This window comes from Sylvia atricapilla, chromosome 5 (genome assembly GCF_009819655.1).
Source record: "Sylvia atricapilla isolate bSylAtr1 chromosome 5, bSylAtr1.pri, whole genome shotgun sequence".
Taxonomy (NCBI): domain Eukaryota; kingdom Metazoa; phylum Chordata; class Aves; order Passeriformes; family Sylviidae; genus Sylvia; species Sylvia atricapilla.
The window spans coordinates 17,352,688-17,374,372 of NC_089144.1; the positions used below are offsets into that span (position 1 = coordinate 17,352,688).

The window sequence follows — 21,685 nt, forward strand, 5'->3', positions numbered from 1 at the left end:
GCTTGAGGCCACGTCCTCTCTTCTTTTGCTGGTTGCCTGGGAAATGACACCCACCGGGATACACGCTCCTGTCAGGGAGTTGCAGAGAGTGAAAAAGTCTGCCCTGAACCATCTTTTCTCCAGGACAAACAAACCCAGCTCCCGCAGCTGCTCCTCACAGGGCTTGTGCTCCAAACCCTTCCTGAGCTCCAGCATCTCAATGCCCTTCCTGAATTGAGGGGCAAGAAATGGAGACAGGACTCAAGTTGTGGACACACCAGTACCACAGCAGAGGGAAGAGTGACACCCCTGGTCCCGCTGGGAACATTATCCCTGATACAGGCTCTGGGCAAGGCCATTCAGCTGCAGAGATGCTCGTGTCTGGGCAGAGTGGCCTCAGGGAACAGTCACAGCAGGTGCCATCTCCATCTCCATCTGGATAACCTAAACGATGTCAACATCTGTGCTACACCAACAAATCCAATCCCAGTTATTGTCATGTGAAATGGACAAAAGTTTTTAGTTTGGTGAGTTTTTCTTTGGTGCAACTGTATTTCTGTGAAAAACATTTCTAAGAATGTACAAGCTCATTGCTGGACTGCAGTTAGTAACAACAACATCAAAAAAAATCTTCCCTGTAGCATGAACAGTTTTAGTGTATTGTGGCTTTATTCTTTGGAGTTCTTGCCCCTCCTGATTTGTACTGTTAGATCTACTCTTTTATCTTTCTATGAAGACCTGTTTCACCTAATGCCCATGTTTTCCTGTTAGCATTCCTGTGCTAACATCCCCTCTCAATGAAACCCCCTCAGATGATTCATTTTGACTAGACAAATGCAAAAGTTATTCCTTCTTCAGCCTTTCACGTTGATTTTCTGTGTTTTCATGAAGGTTAATACTTCTCAGATGAAATCAGCTCTATTATCATTCTGTTAGTCTGCTTCTGGCCTAGTAGCATTTCCATCAGATTTTAATCATTGCAGAATCCGTTAACTGTCACAAAGCTCCCATTAATAAAATGGATTTGGGGTAAAAAACGCCCATAAATCCTACTGTCACAAAGAACCAATTAAAAGCCAGTAAGAGAATGCATCTTCTAGGACTACTTGTAATTGATAAAGAAGGTTGCAACAAGGCTGATGAATACCTCTTCACAACAGTTGGCTCTTGTGTTACCTGAAATTATGGATGAAGCTATAGATGAGCTGTAAGAGAAAATAAGAATACAGAGTCTAAAAGTGATAATTAGAACAACAGTGACAACAAGTAAAGTAAAAAATTTACTTGAATTACAATGGCAAAAGAAGGATTGTCTCCCTTTTGTGGAGATAAAAACACCTGGGAGGACAAGAATAGAACTAATCCACTACAGTTGTTTCTACACAAGCTTTTCAGACACAGGAATTTGCAATCCTGTTTCAGTCTCCCAAGTATTCACAGGCACAGATATATTTATAATTGTAATAGATTTATTTTGATAGGGAAAATCCACTATACTCTCTTTAAATTAGGTTACATCCATCTCAGTGCTTTCTACCACAATACTGTACAAGTTCAAATGCTCTTATTATAATAAAGAAAAATTAAGACAACATCATAAAAATTAACAGTTCTATAAAACCAAGGGACTTGAGTACACCAGGCGCTACATGTATCAGATCTAGCTGATCTGTTTTAAACCTTACCCACATCTGGCTAAAGCAAGAAGTTACATAAGCCATCAAAAATTTAACATCAGATTAGTACGGTCACAAGGGCAGCAATGAAATGGCCATCTGGAGAAAGAGCAGGGTTCACTTCAAATGCTCACTGAATACAGCACTTTTCCATTTTGCTGAAATCTCAAACAGCTTTTTTTGTGTATTACTTTCCTGGTATGTAGTATATAAGAGATGAAGTATTTACAGGCTCACATACATTTGAGATATACATATGTGTGTGTATATATATATATTTGATCAGCAAATATCTCATCTCTCCTCTGACTTCAGTGATTCAGCCCCATTCTGCAGAGTAGCCGTAGAGCAGGGCACTTCAGGGGAATGTTCCTGAAAGGTTTCATAGCAGCAGACACACTGCAAGTTCTGCAGCACATCCATGTTGTTAATCTATGAAAACTCCTTCCCTAAAGCAGATTACAACAAGATTAGTGACTACAGGGCAGGGGAAGAGTTTTACCCTTTTCCCATTGAATTAATAAGCAGCCCCCTGAAAACCTCCTTCATAGGACATAAGAGCTGAGCATCATTTGAGCAAGAAGAAAAAAAAAAAAAAAACCAAAGTGTTTGGCAGGTAAAATTCCAGAAGACAAAGAATTGGAGGGCATCACTCAATTAATGCAGTCCATAACGTGAATCTGCAGTGTGTCCAAATCAGGTAGAATTTCTTCACATTTAGGACATGAATAAATTGAAATATTCCGCTGTTCTGGCCAATCCTGACTATTATTTCCTGCAGGCAGAGAAGAAAGATTATTAACTATTATAGTACCTGATTTTGCTCTCTGCAGCTACCCAGCTACCAGAATAACCACAGGGAAGCTGTGTACAGCCAAGCAAAGCTGGTTTAACCTGAACCTGACCCTGAGGGCTGGAGAAGGTGCTTGCAGTACCTCTTTGGACAAGGTGAGGTGAGTGCTCCTGATCTGGCATCCTGGCTCCATGGCGACTCTGCATCTCTGCCAGAGAGGTTCTGTGGATAATAAACAAGTGAAGGGCTCTGAAGACAGACTCCTGTTAATTGGTCATGCATTTAGTTCACAACTGCTGCTCAGAAACAGGACCTAGAAATGCCACTGCTTTGTGAGATCATGCCAGAGGTCTGCCAAAATCAGGGTCATGCAACTGACACCAGCAGCTGGATTTGGGCAGCCACACACATAGGGATCTAGGGCACACTTCTCTGGAAAGCTCCAAGGACTCTCAGCTGTTCAGGGAAAACTGCAAATTTGCTTTAAGTAGAAAAGCAAGTTATACCATAAAAAGGACTAAGTGTACAGTTAATGTGAAATCCAACTTGATTCAACTACCACAGTACTCAGAACTGTGTACTCAGTACTGCCTCCTGGAGAAGCAGCAGATATCCCTGGCACATACACAGCTGCAGATTCACAGCTAAAATTGAGGCCAAAACTCAAAGAAACTTACAGGGAGAATTTACCAAGCATGAATCATCTGAAATGAAAACTTACTAAGGCACCCAACTAAGAACTAGCACACTTTACAGAGATTCTACCAGAAAATTGAGAAGTCAGCCAATTCACTTCTTTTCTCCTTTTAAATTCAAATTAAGCAAGAAATGTCTGCAAAATTATTTGCCTTTAGAATGAGATGCTCACAAGACAATGCTGGTCAACACCAGTACACAGAGTAACAGGACAGTGCAAAGGCAGTTCAACCAAAGTCTGTTCTCACCGGCCAAGATCTTCAAAGTTTTGCTGCTCTTTTAGTAGGTATGCCAGCTGGACAGCCAACTGCTCCTTCTCCTCATGGATCTTCTCTCTTGCTGCCCTCTCAGCATGGAAATCAGAACAATAAACCTCCATCTGATCAGAGAAATGGAATCACACTGAAAATTAACTTTGACTGAACCATATTTGTATATGTCAAAATCACAGATCTGTATAATAATCTGCATCTACTCAAAACATGCACACACTGCAAAGCTAAGATCTGCCCTTCTCACAAGGTGAGGGAGACCTAACAGTTTCTGCACTCTGTAAAAGATACTTGCAGTGTCTTACCTGGGACACAGGCATTGCCTCTGCTGTACAGAGGCACAAATGAGGCACAGACAAGCAGTGAGGAGGTGACTTGACTGATTACACTGACAAATCTGTGGTTCAGATAGTAGAACCAGGCCAAGATGCCAGTTCTGTGCCTTAAACGTGAGGCAAACCCTTTTTAGTCAACACATGCTGGTTTGAATTTTAGCAATAAAATCATTGCTAAAACATATGCAGTGATTCTTAAGCCAGTGGTTCTAAATACACATCTACTCCCAACTTCTGTTTGTTGTGCCAGACTCCAGCATACACAGTTCCTCCTACAGAGCCCTAGAATATAGTGGGTAAGGAATCTGCAAGGCAAGCCAAGTATGGGGAATTATGCTTTGAACTTGAGAAAACATATTCAGCATTCCAGAGTGGTTTCTGAATATTGGGTGGGGGAAGTAGCCAGTTTGTGAAGAAGAGCTGATACCTGAGCACGGAGCACAGACATAGTTTCAAGGTCCTCCTCTTGCTTAGCAATTAGCTGCTTCATCTCATCTATCTGGAGCTGCTTTGCAGCAAGGGCTTGTTCTGCCAGCTCCACCTTTGCTGTCAGTTGTTCCACCACAGCTTTATCTACTCTGTCCAGCTGCAAAGAAGATCTGCGATTATGAAATGAACTCCGAATATGACCCTTCTCAAAGTGAAAATTTGCTTCTTATTCCTCCTGTCCTAGGAAAAGGTTCCCATTTTGGTTGCCAAAGAAACTTGGATTAAGACTGCAGTGGTGACTGATATTTTACCTTAAAGATTAGTTTTGAGCTTTCAAACTACATTGTATCAAGTTCAAAGACAAGCCCCTAGTGAACACTGTAAAAGACCTTTTCCTGGTTTCTGAAATGACACAGAACAATATGGCATTTCCATGGTGGTTCAGTTCCTAACAAAACCTCACTGAGGCAGGCATGTTATTTAAGAATACAAAAATGTTTAGAGATTCACCTTCCCACATTTTTATAAATGATGCTGCAGGAACACTGATCTATCTATCACTTCTGTCTAAGGACTGGACTCTGTGCTGCACTGCACTGCAGATTAGACCTTACCCAGAAAACACCATGGAAGTACTGATGTGTAGATAAAGTTTTCTGTAAAGTTTTCTGACAGCACAAGATCAATGTTTATCAGTGCTGCTATGTTCCATGTAATTTTGTAGAAGGGATGACAGTTTTTTCCTGCCCAAATCTGATCCTAAAGATGTTCTCCCATCCCTTCCCCCTCAGTCCTAATTAACTATGATCTCTTCTTGTGATGAGTTTACCTCTTTGAGTTTCATTTCATCAATTTTTTTCATTGCCTCAGTGAGTTCTGGAAGCAGTTTGCTATATGAATCCTGGAGGTTATTGTATCTTGTCCTGTTTATGACAAGAAAAGAGATTAAGGTTTGAAACAATTCTTTGAAATCTAAATAATGTTAGAACTTTAAAAAAAGCCACTACCAGCTCCTTGCAAATCAGCCTGCATTTCTGGTGAGAAAAAGTCCTCCTCCATGTCTCAACATCTCTCTTCCAATGAGTTGTGTGCTGCTCTATCCATGGACTGAATGCAAACCAATGTCCTTACTGATCATCTGCATTTCACATTGAAGACTCCATCACTCAGTATTTTTATATGAAGCTCACAATTTCTGTTCAAAATGTAACACCCCTCTTAGGAAGACATCCAAGTCTTGACTCAGACTTCAAGTGAAGAAGAATTCATCAGAATAACCAGACATGCACTCCAAAGATAATAAGCAGCTTCTGCAGCAGCTGAAGGTGTGTCCTTCAGGAAGTTCAGCCTCTCTGACCAGCTTGGACTGATATTTTCACACTCCCTACATGGACTGCACATGAAAGGGAGAAGGCAGCTAAAGCAAATAGCCTCTCTACCTCAGCCTCACCACACACTTGACTTTGCTAGTGCAAACATACTGTAGGGACTGCAGACCTCTTCATTAATGCCACTTCCCCAGCACTGTCACCACCTGACTTGTCCCTGCCCTCCAGGACGTGTCCGCATTTACTCCTGCTAGTCAGTGGCACAGCTGTTGTCACTTCTCTGCTTCCTCCACTTGTATGTTACACCTGGCTCTATTCCACCTCTGACTTCATGATTAAAGGAAGATACAAGTCAGAGCTGACAGCTCAAGTATTCCTAAGTGAGGGGTTCAGTAGATGAAAGAATAGAGACTTCTACTTTATAATCTACAAACATAGCACAGTTTCAAAGCATGCAGGACTTAAAAGATTCAATTCCCCTTTGGCCAGGTTCCCTTGGACTTCGCTTCTTCACTGACAATACATTCCTGGAATACAAAACCAAGTCATACTCACTTTTCTTCATGTGTCTTGGCTTGTTCCAGCTTGACCTCTGCCTGCATGCTCTCCACCTGAAGTTCCAGCTTCTTGACGGTGTATATTAGCTGCTGCTTCTCCTCCAATTCCGATGCAGCAGCCAAGCTTTTTCTTTCCAGTACCTGGCACCTGATAGAAAAGAAAAAAGGTTCATCTCTTCTGTTCACTCCCTCCTGATGGATATTTCCCATGAGGCACATAGCAAAAAGAGTATTTGTATGGTTCACTTTAAAGGCTTATTTTGATGAACATGGAAAGACAAAAATCTGTCTGTACACAAACATCAGAAAAATAAGCTATAGAAACCAACACTTACTTTCTTATTATTATGAATCTCAAAGAACTAGAATTTGACAGGAAACTAAGCAAAGAACTGAGAGTCTTGTAACCACTTTTATAACCTACAGACAGCTCATGTGAAAAGGTTATAACCAAGTTCCTTGGATTTTTCCTGTAAAGCCAGAATAGGGATTGATTATGTGAAGGAGAAAATAGAAAAGATTTTTCTTTACATCATGAAGGGTTAAAACCCAAATCTTATAATTTAAGGCACTAAGTTCTATTTGTAGAACTAGGTTGGCAGCTCAGATTTTCTGACAATTGCTGTATTTCTGCACTTCACCACTTACAAAGAAGGAGCATTCTTTAACAGCACTTCTATGAAACAGTTATTTAAGTTGATATTTGTAGAAGTGGTGAGTTTCCCAAGATGGGAGTTGTCATGCAAGTATGTACTGGATGTCATGACAGAACTCTTGCTCTTCTGAGCCTTACTTTTCTTGAAGTTTCTTCTGAATCAATTCTGCTTCTTTTAACTTCCCATGGGCTTCCTGAAGCTCTTTAAACAGAGCACAGACTTGCAGATTCAAGGTTTCTACTTCACTGCCAACCTTTCAGAGAAAAAATAATGAAAATTATGTATGGCCAATTCAAGATAGTAAAGTTACAGGCTAAGAAAGATAAGAAGGAAATCTCGCCCTAGAGAAAACAGCCTAAGTTAGTTTGTACAGTTACACTCTATACTCAGTAATAAGGCCTCATCTACAAGGCTTTACAATTATTCCCACACTGCACCACCCTCATTGTTCCACTAAAGATCTACATTTTACCACAGAGGCAGGTAACGTGAGCTCTGCTGACAAGAGCCTCTGCAAAAACACAACAGTGTACATGGGAAGGGCTGCCAGCACAAGCACAAGTGCTGACCTCAGTATCCACTTCAATGAGGAGTGTTGGGCACAGGCTGTAACTCAGCAAAGTGGAGATAAGAGCACTGGAGAACATTAATTGAGACATCATCTGCTTTCCCTAGAAAGGGCATCTCTTAACCTACACACTGGTCTTGTTTAACCCACCCAGCCCTGCCCTAAAGTACTTGTCCTGACCTTCAGAAAGGCACAGGTCTCCAGCAGGTCCCATAGCACTTCCAAGTTCCATGCAGCACTTCAGAAACTCACATACCTCACATACAAGCACTCGTAGTTGCCTGTATTATGCAGTTGCACTGAACCAGCATGGACCTCCAAGGCTATGGGACTGCACTGTCACTTCACACAGAAGTTTACAGCTGCAGGCACAGAAGTTAAAGCATCTGACTGGAGATTAATCCCAGCCCCAGCATTCTTTCAAATCTTAATTGAAAACATCAGGACTAAGTTCTTGCCTGGAACTGTGTCTCAGTCCAAGATAGTTATGCCTCACCATTGTAATCCCACTAGAAACATGAACAAACCTAAAGCAGGTGCTATATGAGCTCCACATTTAAAGTCTGTTTTACAGTATCCTGTTTTACAGTATTCTGGTCCAAAAGCTGACCTAGGCAGCAGTGAGGAAATTCACACAGTCTAGATGATTTCTGGAGCTAGAAATTACTGTATTTCTCTCTGCTTACTAGCCATAGCCAGGGCAATGTGGTATAACTGCAGTTTTGCCCAGTCTCTCAAATACTTGGCCCCAGTCCCACCCCTTTGCAGTGGCTGGTGTAATTTGGAACCACCTCTAAGATACATCAAAGTTCACTTCCATTACCTTGCAGGAAAATTTCTCCTTGCTCCCTGAGTGCAAGTGGAAATCTAGACCCTGAAGTTGGTGACTTCAACAAGTCAGCTGTATGCTGTTCTATCTTGGTGAGGACAGGTACTTACAGCTTCTGAAGTGTCTTCTTCCTGTTCAGTTTGTGTCCCACTCTCCAGGCAGTTTCTGGTCTCCTTCTCCAGCTTTGACAGTCTGGAAAAGAGAAGGACCCAATAATGATGGATTTGGCTTATATTTCAGGTGAGATTGTGACTATACAAGGATTTCATGCAAGTGATGTACTCTCTTTGTAACATCACAGCCACAAAATCCCACAAGGCAGAATGGAAAGCACAGACATGCAGGAAGGCCTGCACAATCATGGGGGCTCTTGAAGAACACAGGACAGTGTGTACATTTAATTAAAATGGATGTTTAAGTCTGCAGGTGTGGTGAAGGTCATGATATTCAGTCCAAAGGGATTGATCTTTGGTATAGTCCAAAACTGCCAACTCTTTGGAAATAGGTCGCTCTGTTCACTGAATCCAGTGATTAATATTGCCTCTGTTCTCCTGTGGTATTTTCAGGGGCTGAGGTTTCTAAGAATTGTTTGGTTATGGCTCATTACCTTTTCTAGGAGGACCACATAGAAGCAATTACTGTGACACCAACCTTTCATAGTAGATAATGTCCAGGAAGTTTTACTCTGTCTCTCTGAAGTGGGGATCTGGAACTGCTTTGGAATTTGCCACTCCTGAACAGTCGTGATGATTTACACCCACAGAACTGAGCTGAGACACAGACTCTCATACAGGTCTCACTGTGAAAACTCACTCTCTTAGAAAAGTTTGGAATTAAACTTATTTTAGGCATTTCTAAGGAGCTTTTGCAAGCTCACACACTGCTAAATGTAGCCTGCCAACATCACGAAGACGACTATAATCCTGTTTTACACACAGTGGTTAAGGCCCTACACAGAGATGATTCATACAAAACCAAGTAATTGTGGAGGAGTGAATGGAGAGAACAGCCTCAACTAGTCATCCTGTCTTTCTGAATAACCCGGGGATAGTTCAAACCCAATAGGAAATGGGTAATTTGCCTTGACCTGTGGTACTTCAGGAAATCAAAATAATAATAAGAGATTTCTTTTGCCCATGGAAGTGTACTGTGGTTTTTCCCTATACAGACAACCACAAAATGTTATTTCAACCTAGTGCTCAGGAAACTCCCCACCCAAATCACATTGATATTTCAGCTTGTTGCTGATCATTTAGAGACTTAGCAACTGCAGCAGCCCTGAAAGAAAACAGCTCCAAATATTACAGTGCACCTACTTCATACCTTTCTTTATGATCCTGCAACTCCTTCTCAAGATTTTCCCTCTTCTGGGTTTCGTTTCTCAGGCAGCAGAGCAGCTGGCTCACAGTTAGCTCCTCAGACTCCAAATTCTTAGATTCATCTGCTGATTTGCTCCTGCTTCAAACCAAACCAGATGTAAATAACAACAGCTACCCCTTTAGCAGAGCACTCCCTTAACCCTAATGCTGGGATCCAGTCTGAGAGGCCAACATGTCCCACAGTGCTGGAAACCAGTGCTCTGAGCAAAGGGCTCATTCCCAATTGCAAAGAGCCAAGACCAGTAGCCCCAGCCCCTGTGTGTGCAAATGAAGGGCACAGGCAGTCCCCTCCCAGCTGAGGGAACAATTTAGCACTTAAGCAAGGAAAGCAAAAGATGTAATGACAATACACAACCCAATGCACTTATTCTGACTTATTCTGCAGCCCTTTGTGCTGCTGTCTATTCCTACAAGCAACATTTTTTTGCAATAAAGCACACAATATTTCTTATCTTTGCCTCACTCCTTTAGGGAAAAGAAAGCATATCCCACTAAAAACGGTCATCAGAAATCCCTTTCTTTTTCAGAAAAAGATCTCTTTAATGTTTCACCCTCCTCACATTTCATAGCTCTTTTCAAAATCATATCATGCTACTGTAAATTGAACCAGAACAAATACAAAGCTCCAAAAAATAAGGCACATGATAAAATATTGTATTCAATTATATCCATTTTTATGGCAATCAGGACAGAAAGTCAAAATCCCCAAACTATGGAAGACAGGCAAGTTAGACTGTACTTCTTAGAGTCTCAGCTGTAAAACAGCATGTGTTAAAAATTCTGCTTTTGTAGTTCAGAGAAAAGAAAGCAAAGCAAAGTCTTCTGTGTGCTTCTGAGAGCTAGAAACCTCTGGTGAGCAAAATTCAATACCCAAAAGACAGTGTTCAGCCAGGATATTTTAAGTAAATAACTTTTATCAGGGGATTTTTAGTGCAGTTCTACCCTTACAGAAATAAATCCATCCTGAGTGGATCACATTTCTTTGAACCTGTTAACAGCACCCATCTAAAGTTTCAGTGCTGGACAAAGACACGTGGTGACACTGGAAATACTTTAAGAGGTACGTATGCAGCCTGTTCTTGTAGATATGGCCCAGATTCTCCTCCAAAGGTAAGCAAGTTCCAGATTTCCACAGGGAATATCTTCTCATAAGCAGTGTTTTCACAAGCCACAGTTAACAACAAACTTAATACTTGCAGCTTGGTCTGTGGTCAGCAACTCTCAGCTTTGTCCACAACTGTAACACCCTTTTTTTTTTTTTTTTTTTTTTTTTTTTTCCCTTCCTTCAACTTCTTATCTGCATGCTGAAGGACAAGTTTCTACAATACTGCACTGAAGCACTGTTCTCCCTTGCAGTGACATAGGAAGTGACAACATGGAGCACATCTTTCTGGCCTGCTATGTCCTTAGCATTTTCCGTATCCTTCCCTTTCAAAAGCAAAGGCACAAAGTAAATAAGAGTTCAGCCAAAACCATCTAGCTGCTAAACTGGGCAGTATCCAAAATGGAAAGTTGTACAGTATCAGATGTCTATGTCCACGAGGAGTAAAGGTTCAGCCAGGGGCAAGAAAGTCCCTTGTGTCCTGGGGCTGATGTAAAGATCAAATTTTGAGAAGTAACCTGAACAGAATGCTGGTATCTTCAACCTAGTAACCTGAAAATCAAGGACTAGATTGCACTGTGTGTCTACCATATCATGGATACACTCCATACCAACCACACACAAACAGGGTCAGATCTGAAAGAGTACAAGACCTCTGACTCTTACCAATATCAATATAATAGAGGACAGATGCTCTACTAGATGGCCTCCAATGATTAGGAGGGAAGAAGTCCCTGCAGCCTCTATCTTTGTCTTTTCTGTTTGACCTCCCTTAAAAGCCTGAAGAGCTGGCAAGTCAGAATGTCCATAAATGCCTGGCCAATTGGCCAGAATATGCACTCCCTCTTGTCAGTTAGTAAAAATTGGAAGGAAAAATGTCAGAGACCTAAGGGCCTTACCACATGCTAGGTAGGCAGAGCTACTGCAATGCAGGGGTGCAAAGCCAAAGAAAAAGAGAATTTTCTAGTGCATTCTTCATAGAAAAAAGTTCCCTTATATTGAAACCAAACCCTGAAGCAGAAGTCTGAACCACACATATTACACAAGAACCTACGTACATGTAGACAGCAACATTACTGGGCATTTCATCACAATTCTCTTGATGTTCCTTTGCAGTTCTATTTATTTCCCCTTCCTAGGAGAGAAAAAACCACTATTAGCTCAGTATTTGGACTAAGCAGGACAGGGTTTTATTTATTTGAGTTAAGGAAAGAAGAAAAACAGGGAGAAGTGCTATCATGGCAATACCGATAAATAAAAAAAACTCCTACAGATTATCTTCTTGTTTGGAAATTCTTAGTTTAAATACTTCACATGCCTTTCCCTGTATCTCTTCCAGCTTGATTAGAAAATAGGAACAGCAATGAGATCTACCCTTCTCCATTCATCAGCAACTTCCACAGCCACTGTCCCCTGTGGAGATGACTGAGCACCACACAGCAAGTCAATGGCACTGCAGGTGACTTTCAGTATAAGCCTAGAAATCATAGAAATCCCCAGCCTCTTAAAAGAATCATTCTTCTTTCCCACTACAAACCCCACTCCTTGATCTTTGTGGCCCAAAGGAGAATCCTTCTGGCAAATAAAAAGGAGAATGTACCCCTGAGTTTTCTCTGCTAACTCCAAACAAATTTTAATTACGTTTTTTAAATTTCTTGTTGCACATCTACTTTCCAGAGAGAGGATATGGGGAACAGAGGGATAGCAGAGGCCTGCATTTTCACATTTCAGTTTGCCTGTGAAGATTTTCCAGATACAACAAGAGTAAAAAAAGTACATTTTTATGCCTCTAGGGAATACTCTCTAGAGTTCTGCACTGAAGTTTTGTTTGCCTGCGTCTCTACTTTTCTGTCAGTAGGAAGTAAGCCCCATTCTCAAAATGAAATGTCCCATCTATACATAGTACTGATGTTCTCAGAAATTCCAACTAAGACAGGACTTAACATTTTAAACTAGTGTAATAGAGGTTATGAAATTAATTTACTTAGATCTTTAAAGTGGAAGGACAAAAATTATTTCCAAGTCCTTTACCACCATTACACTATCTTGTAATCCACAAGTGCTCTATGGCAGGTAATGTAAGAGACCAAAGAATGACAGAATTATTTAAGCTGGCACCTGGCTACAGGTTACTGTGTTCCTGTTATTCCCTTTACTTACATTCATCCCAATCTCCACAAAGGAATCCTCTGCTGAGATGCTCAGCTTGACCTGCAGCTCCGAGATGATGGCGAGCAGATCTGCCTTCTCAGCCTGGAGCCGCTGCACCTGGGACTTCAGCTGCCTCACTTCCTTCTCAGGAGCCAGGCTGCCCTCCTGCGATAAACACACCCTGCATTAGCCAGCCCAAAGATATCACCAGCCAAGGAGCACACAGCCTGAACATAACAGTACGTCCCTTCTTTTCTCTTCAGGCTTGCCTGAAAACCCCACAGTACAACCCCACAACTATGTTTTGGTTCATTCAAGAGCAAGAAGTCTAAACTGTGAAATCAAGTTAATCAAACACTGGGTATCCCACTGCTGGAAAATATGGGAATGGTTCTCTGAATGCACAGATAATTAGGATGCAAATTTTTGCCTGAATCTATGCCTTTTGCTACCACACAGGGTATCAGCCAACCTCCAGAATTATTGCATTTTTTTCACCCATATTCCTATTCCTCTTTTCCCAAATCTAACCAAGATTCAAGGGAGAAAAGACCACTGGGCAGCAAGCTTTCTCACACACCCCATTCTTAGCCTTTCCCCATCACCTAGCTTCTTTGTACCCCATTTCTCTGTATGAATCTTCCCAATTCCTTGACCTTCACAAAAAAATCTCTCTTCTTCAGAGATTCTCCCCAAACTTCTCTCCTTCTAATCACAACCATCTCCTTTGCCTTATGCCTTTTCAATTTCTCTAGGTTACTCAAAACCTTCTCTTAAGCCTCTACATAACCAGCAAGACTCAATTTATCCCTTTCCTTTAAATGCTGCTCCCCATTATGAAACTGTCCCTGTGAGTTTGTTTCTTCCTCATTTTGTAATCTGAGCCTCCACCTCCTGATAATGCCTTTATTACACCACATACCATCAATGCAAATTCTGAACAATTCCTGGAGTCTGAATTACATTCTCGGCTATGATTATGTCAAATCTCCAAATATGTTGACAGTGTCTCTCATCCCACAATACCACTCTGCCCCTCTGACCTGCTGCTGCCCCTAATATTGCACTTATACTCTTAAGAGGATGCATTTAGAGTCAGTTCTAGGGAAGGAGAAATATTTTAGATTTCTCAAGTAGGCTGGAAAACTCTGGCAACAGCATACTTTAGGCAAAGTACAAGAAGTTCTACAGCAGATAGAAGGATTATAAATCCTCTACTTTCCCTTTAAAATATTGCACAGTTATGAAACTCTAAACGGTTTATGAAAACCTGAATTTTCTTGACAATCCTGAAACCACTTTCAATCTGTAAAGATTGTGTAAGTAATACTTACAAAGTCACACTATTTAAACATGACTTTCCTCCCCTTTGCATGTTCTGAGCTTACTGGCCAATTTTGATTTATATGCTGAAATGCTTCTTACACAGTTCCATAAAACAGTCAGGAGAGGAAAGCAGAGTCTACTAGTGACTCTGTAGAGAAAAAGGTTAATACACTCATCCTTCATCAGAAAACAGAGAATCCACATGGGTCCTGGAGGTACCAGACACCAGAATGCATCAGTTTGGCTCTGCATGGAACTTCTTCAGTAACTTTTCACATGACCACTTGGGACATAAAGCAGGTTTTGTTTTGATCAGCTTTGCCCACAGATGGCTTCAGAACCACCTGCAAAATGTTGCCTGGCTACTGTGCAACCACCTGCAACATTAGAAATTATCTGTAACAGAGCCAAAGGCAGGACACAGAGAGAACGCTCAGTCAGACTCAAATGGAGCAACAGAAGCACAGATCTAATCTGACCTCAGTAAAAGAGCTTTCATAAAAGAAGACTGATATAAATAAAAATAGATGACACATAATTTTTTTTGCTTGTTTACATGTCAACTTCTCCCTGGAAACATAATACAAAAAGCAATTAAATGATCATGAGAGACAGATAATCTAACTAGTAAAGGGATGGATAAAGTAAAGAGATATCCAAGAATAAATGAAAAATTAGCACGAAATGCTAGTTCTTATTTATTACGTAAAAAGGTTGAATTATTATTGTTTACTAAATGCTAACAAAAAAAGTAAATTATCTCAGCCATAATTTTCTGTTACTACACTCTGAAAGGCCTCACTTGATAAAGCAAGCCAGGTCAAGACCATTTCTTAGAGCTAAGGATAAAAATGGAGTTTTTAGCAAATCTCAAAACCATCCCAGTGTGATGAATCCCAGAACCATGGAAGAGACTGAATGCTCCAGACTTTCAATTCAAAAGCATGTCAATCTAACCAATTCCTTATTTACCATTTCAGCTCCTTCTTCTCTTTCCTTTAAGCTCTGAAGTTGCTGCTGTAGCTGTTCATTTTCAATGCACTTGGCCTGCAAGCACTGCTTTGCCTCCTTAAACTTTAACTCATAGAATTCTCGTTCTTCTTTCTGCTTCTCTCTCCAGGTGGAAAGTTCCTCATATCGGTCCTTCATAGCTTGGTTGTGCAACTTCATGGCTTCTAAATGGTAGCCAGAGAGAGACATTGAATCACATTAATCCTCTGTCCATGAAACAGCAGATTTCCACTACACTGAGCTCAGCATTCTTCAGCATCAAATGGGTTGGCAATAATTGGCTATGAAATGTGAGCCTCTGTCTGGCGTACCTTAAATACCAAAACTAAACTTATCATAGTCCGTTAGCACTATAATAAATAGCTTGAAATCCACTGCTTGACATCACGTGCCCACAACTCACTGACTTCTAGACTTATTCCTAAACCAAGAAGCCAGAAGTATTGTCCACAGGAGATACTCTGTATCCTGCTGAGAGATACTTGGTATCTTGCTGTGTGTGGTGTTTATGTGATCAGCCCAAATGGAACTGAAGTACTGAAACTGCTGAGACTTGGCAGGGAAAACATCCTAGACCGGTAATTTACTGCATGGAAACAGATGCTATCAAATCAAATGCCTCAAATATGCCCAACATTTGGTTAAGATTCGATTGCAAGCATTGAAAAAATATACCAAACAACTTGTAGCTGAGTCAGTTCCCTGTAAATAACCAAGTCAGTATGTAACAATATCAGTCTTACTATTGCAAAATGCTTACAAGATTTTTAGGCAGAATCAATGAAATTATTTTAGACATGCTTTTTTTAAAGCAAACAACTCCAAGCCAGTTGCTTAAAAATCCTTGACACTTGTACTTTCCAGTAACTTCAATTACATCCTGATGTCATATGATAAACTGCCCATAAATCCTTCAGGTTATTAAAAAATATAGTCTAGAGAGTTATTCTGCAAGTTATGGGTTACAGCAGCAGTAAACATGTCCCAGACCATTATCTTCTATAAGACCTTTTAGCAAAATACCAGCGGTACTTCTACAAACTGCTTTCCTACTAGATTCCCGTGAGACAGAGAACTTGGACCAGGTCCAAAAATAATTCAGGAAGAATTTAAACACCAGTGTAAAATCACAATACAGGAGGTATATTCATGCTCTTCTGTCATATAAACAGTGAGATACCTCTGCCTTCTACACAGAAAATTATCAGATCCCCAGGATTTTGCTCTAACCATTTCAAGAAAAAAATAACTGACACCTGAATTCCAGATCCAGAAGTAAATCTATCTCACATGAAGGACTCAAATCATTAGGAATTTTCAGGGAAGGCTACTGGTTTCTCCCAGATGTACCCTGCCATAGCTACCACTCCCTTCTGAAATATAGAAGTTATAGTACCCACCCCTCCTAATACAGCTTTGGCAAAATGTTTGTAATGGAGCCAACAGTTCTACAATACAAACAAAAAAAAATCTTTCAGAGGTTGATGAGCAAATAGTACTTCATGGGAAGAGATTTTTCTTGTCACCTTCTGAAGTACACGGTGTTACACCACTTATATATAAAACTCTAGAGCAAGTTAAGTCACCCTTACATTTGGCTGTTCTCCCCCTAATCTACCACACCAACTCAATCTGATGTGTGCTACCAAATATCCTATTGATGTGTCTTATCAAACTGGCATTGTCACTTGCAGAGTTGTTTATACAGCGAATGCTACCCAACAAGGGGCAAACAAGCACAGAATTCATATTCATAGGACAAAACAAACCCTTCAGAAGAGACTCAGGGCTCTTGCATTTTAAGACCAGCTCAGGTGCACATTCACCTTTTAACTCATTGTTCTCAGTGATTAGTTCTTTCATCTGCTGCACCATCTCTTCCGGAGTGTAGGTGTTAAGGGCTGGGGCAGCCGTGCTGTCCACTCCATTTTCCATTTTACTCTTGGAATGCTCTCCATTTTCAGCAGGACGGCCCTTCAACTTGCTGGACATCTCTGAAGCAGCTATTACAAGGTTTGCCAAGAGAAAACTTTCAATTTCTTGCCCAATTATAAAGAAAGCATAATCACAATTATTTTATTAACACATGAAAGCCACATGCCGTATCACAGCACACAGGCAACTTCAACCCCTCAAACCCCGCTACACCAGAGTACCTCTGAGTCTACGTTTATCCCCCATGGACCTAAAACACATGATCCCCAAGACGTCTTTCGGGCTAACCAACCCTTCCTCAGGAGCCCACTTGTCTGGGAACGAAACGAGAGTCCCGCCTCGCCCACTCCCTTCCCAGCCCTGACAGCACTCGGGGCCCCCGCCCGCCCGCCCGGCCGGCCCTGTCGGCGCCGCCTTTCATGCCGAGAACCCGTTTCCGCTGATTTTTAACTTTCATTTTCGCTTTCTTGTGCCCTTTTCCCGTTCTCCTGCACACCCCGCCGCGGTGCCGGACAGGCTGGCGGCGCCCGCACCCGCCGGTGCCCAGGCACGGCCGCTCCGTCCCCGGGCCGGACCGACCCCCGGGAGCCGCGGGAGCCGCCCTTGCCCGCCTCGCCCTCCCTGCCCGCGGGCCCAGCCCGGATCCGCCGAGTCACCGCGCCACGGCGGCCGCCGTCCCCCGCTCGGGGCCGGCCTCAGGGACCCCGCTCACCCCTCACGGCGAGCCCATGGCAGCAGCGGCCCCGCTCAGCTGACGGACGGACTGCCCGCCCCAAGGCCGTCCCTGCCCCCGCCTCCTCCTCCTCCTCCGCGGGGACTTCCCAGCGCCGCGCCTCCCACCTCCGGGGCGCTCCCTCCTTCTCGCTCTGCCGGCGGCCGACGCCCCGTGCGGCAGCGAGGGCGTGTGGGGGGCACTGCCCCTCGGAAAAATCCTGCGGGTCCATGAGGTTGGAAAATACCTCTGAGATCTTCGAGTCCGGTTTGTGACTGAGCACCACCTTGTCAACCAGGCAGTGGCACTGACTGCCGCTCCCAGACTTTCATTTCCAGTCACCTCCAGGGACAGTGACTCCACCACCGCCCTGGACAGCCCGTTCCAATGTCTAATCACCCTTTCCGTGAAGAAATTCCTGCCAGTATCCAGCCTAAACCTTCCCTGGAACAGCTTAAGCCCGTGTCATTTCATCCTGTCGCTGATTTCCTGGGGACAGAGCCGGATCCCCACCTGACAGGGAGCTGTAGGCCGTGATAAGGTCACCCTTTTCTCCAGGATAAACAAAGCCAGTTCCCTCAAGCTGCTCCTCACAGGACTCATGCTCCAAACCCTTCCCCAGCTTCATTGCTCTTCTCTGAACCCCCTCCAGCACCTCAGTGTCCTTCCAGAGCTGAGGGATCCAGAACTCAGCACAGCATTCAAGGTGTGTTCCTATAAGGGGGAGGAATGTTTTCTCCTGGCACCAGGCCTAAAAGACAGGATCGAGAGGTGTGTGTGAGGGGAACAAAAGGGAAAGCTGTTATTGCACAGGACATTTTACTGATTTTTGCCATAGGATCAAATCAATTAGGAAAGGGTTTGCCATGCTATGGGGATATAGTCCATTAATGGCTGTCAAACGATGTGGATGTAGTATCTGGCCCTGGAAGCCTTCAAATGCCAGATTCCAGGGATGGGGTTAGCTGGGGTCATTCACCCTGCACAGCCCCGGTGCTTTGTGACTGTGCTTAACCGGATGCAAGCCCGGGAGTAGCCCAGCTGACTGTTCTTAAGTAATAAAGCCAACCACGATATTTTGGTTCCTTCACTTACAGTGTGAATAATTGTAGCCATTGCAGCTAAACTGTCAGTTTTTGATGTGGGAAATACCAATCTTTCATTTTAAAACCCCCAGCTCAAAAATAAGCTCTTTTGATTTGAAAATGCTGCTTTGCCATCTCCTAGGAATTGTGAACTGTCTGTGGTTTAATGAAATTGTGCCTTTCCACAGGCTGGTCTCCCCAGCTGCCCTCCAGGTGCCTCAGCCAGGGATTTCCCAGGATGAGGGAGAGAAGTAAGGTGCCCATAGATAGTATGGTGGATGGTGGACACTGGTAGAGAGGAGTCCTTTTACTAGGTTCAGCATTTAAACGAGGTGCAGCTTACAAATCTCCCAAGAAATAAAGCCAGCAAACATTTGGGACCACCTACATGGCAAAGAACAGGTCTGATAGCAGATTTATATGTTTACACTGCTGATGAACAGAGGCTGTCTCTTTGAGGGTAGCGTGAGATCTTCACTGCATGAGGGAGTGTGATCTTGGAATTGCAGTTGTCTCCCATCGTTGCATCTGTGGCTGGATGTTAGACAGGCGTTAGAGGGGCAATAAAGAAACTTTCTGAGAGACTGAGAATTACTAGCAGCTCATCATGGCTTTTTATTTGAGCTCTGGGCTAAGTCCTTGCAGACAGCAAGACCTTACTGCCTGTGCAGCAAAGAAAATTGAGTTTTACTTGTCAAGGGAGTTTAAATAAACATTTGCTTTTTTTTTTTACTCTCCTGATAGCTGTTTGTTCTGTCAGGACTCCCAGGTCTGGCTTTAGTACCCAGAATTAGTTTTTGGGAACAGACCTTATATAAGCCACCAATACACAAGTTTTGGGGGAGCAGTTTATCTTTTCAGTATGTGCTTCACTGCCAGTAAGATTTATCTATCTCACAATTCTTTGAAGAGATCCAAATGAAAGAACAGTCTTTGCTTGGAGTTCTAAAATGGAAGTGGGTTGTCTGGAAGCAGAAGTCACATATGTGTTTCTAATTGGAATGAAACACTTCTGCTTTTTAAAAGCCAAAGAAAAATTAGAGTCCTTGTAGATATGGAAAAGAGAAAAATAACCAAAGAAGCTTTGTGAAAAATAAGATGATTTATTTACATGAAAGAAAAAATGGCTTCTGTCTAAGGAAGATTAAAGTGTTTGCACAAAACTCCTGTTGCAAACTAGTCTTGTGGGAATACAAGGGAGAAAGCAATTGTTTGGGCCCACCTATTTTATTCAGATCTTTTTTTCACCACAGTTTCTCGTATGATGAATCCTTTTGTCCATTCTGCAGTTCACAGGTGACACACAGAAATGAAATGTGTGGGCTCTGTGTAGGAAGGAGATCTGTTCTGAGTCTCCTGGTGAGTTGTCTGAACTGCTGGGCTGAGTTAGGGGTAGCCCATCTCTCTATGCTGTACAGCATAGATAATAAATATTTGGAGGTAAGAAGTATAAAAGTGTCCAATTTTCCCCAAATCACTGCCTGCAAATTTGTCTGCAAAAAAGGCAGTGGTCAGCTCTGGGTCTGAGGGCTCAACTGCAGTAAAAGTTACTTAAGAAATTTCCTTGTGGCATCTGAGCCGTGGAAACAGTCTTTGTGTACACCCTGACTCCCTAGCAAATGTGGGATAATTCAGTTTGGCTTAGACTGAAATGATGGAGAATTGTGCTGAATTATCACATCAGTCTGGGCTAACATCTTAGATACTGTTTTTGCAGTTATCTGGGAGCTGAGTCCTGAGAATTAGCCAAGGCTTGAACTTTGGAAAGCTTTGGTACAAAGAATACCTACCTATGAATATCTCTACATATATACACTCAGGGCTTATGATTTATCCATCTCCCTGTCTGTCTTGGATTATGTGGAACTCATGTGCCTCTGAGGCTCTTATATTGGCTTTACTCTTCCTGTCTTTCAAGTCTCAGCATTGCCTTCTTGACTGTTGCTGCAGTAGCTGCTTGGAAACTGCTGATTTTGGCCAGGATCCCATAGATAATGTACAGACATAGCCCAAAACCTGACTTCTTTCTCAGGACGCAAGGAATATGCACTATCCTGGTCTAGATTGCTTCCTCTGAGCAGCTCAGGTGCCTAAAGAGGCTTTGCTTGATTCTGCCACAGAGCTATCTGCATGTCTGTGGAAGAGCTACTAACCTTGATTAATACCTGGGCCTCTTGCCAGCATAAATGCTGGAGTGTTTGCTGTGACTTCAGATTTGCTGATTAAGCTTAATTTCCAACTGACAGGTAATTTGAAAACACCATAAAGACATGTTCTTTGCCGGCTTTGAGCAGATTAAGTGGGGGAGAGGAGTTGTTATAAAGCACAACCAACTTCTGCAGTCAGCAGTACTCTGTGATGAATGTCACCATAACCTAGAGAGAAGTAAGAGAATGAAATGCATTAATTTCTTCCAACAATTAAGTGCTACCATGGCCTGGAGAGGACTCAGAGCCAGCTGGTAAAATTTACATTAAGCAGTGTCAGGCCTTAGATTATCATTTACAGTAAAACAGCTACAAAGAGCATGAAAGTAAGATGTACGGTCTGAATGTTTATCTGCCACTGACAGATGGTATGACATGTTAAATCTGGGATCATCATGGATTTTTGATTATCACTCCAGTATTGAACCTATTGCTATTGATATTGTTCTTACCTTCCAAGGGAAAACCAGCAAAAATGAAGTCCAGGAAGCCAAAAGATGACAGAAATAAAGTAGAAGGAAAAAAAATGACCCAAGGTCCTCTTTTCAATCTAATAACCCAGCTGTGGGCAGGATATGTGAAGCAAAGGTAGTGCCAAAGAATGTGTCTAACTAACTGCTTTTGGCCTGTTGCAAGTTTAGTGCAGTGTGTTGTGTACC

General features: G+C 42.4%; 1 protein-coding gene across 3 annotated transcripts; it reads right to left on the bottom strand.

Moving 5' to 3' along the window:
• Positions 1-1,430: 1,430 nt before the first annotated feature.
• Positions 1,431-17,820, bottom strand: OPTN (optineurin). Of its 3 annotated transcripts, none has more exons than XM_066318809.1 (14): positions 17,735-17,820; positions 16,914-17,090; positions 15,049-15,251; positions 12,760-12,915; positions 11,658-11,734; positions 9,442-9,573; positions 8,229-8,310; positions 6,859-6,974; positions 6,064-6,213; positions 5,010-5,103; positions 4,179-4,337; positions 3,393-3,523; positions 2,591-2,670; positions 1,431-2,430 (listed from the first exon to the last, which is right to left on the bottom strand). In XM_066318809.1, exons 2-14 carry the CDS (start codon positions 17,077-17,079, stop codon positions 2,309-2,311), a joined length of 1,668 nt encoding a protein of 555 aa, XP_066174906.1. In that variant the 5' UTR covers positions 17,080-17,090; positions 17,735-17,820; the 3' UTR covers positions 1,431-2,308. The 3 variants fall into 3 exon arrangements, with proteins under 3 accessions (XP_066174906.1, XP_066174905.1, XP_066174907.1); XM_066318808.1 differs by having other exon boundaries at positions 9,442-9,576; XM_066318810.1 differs by having other exon boundaries at positions 8,229-8,300; positions 9,435-9,576.
• Positions 17,821-21,685: the final 3,865 nt, after the last annotated feature.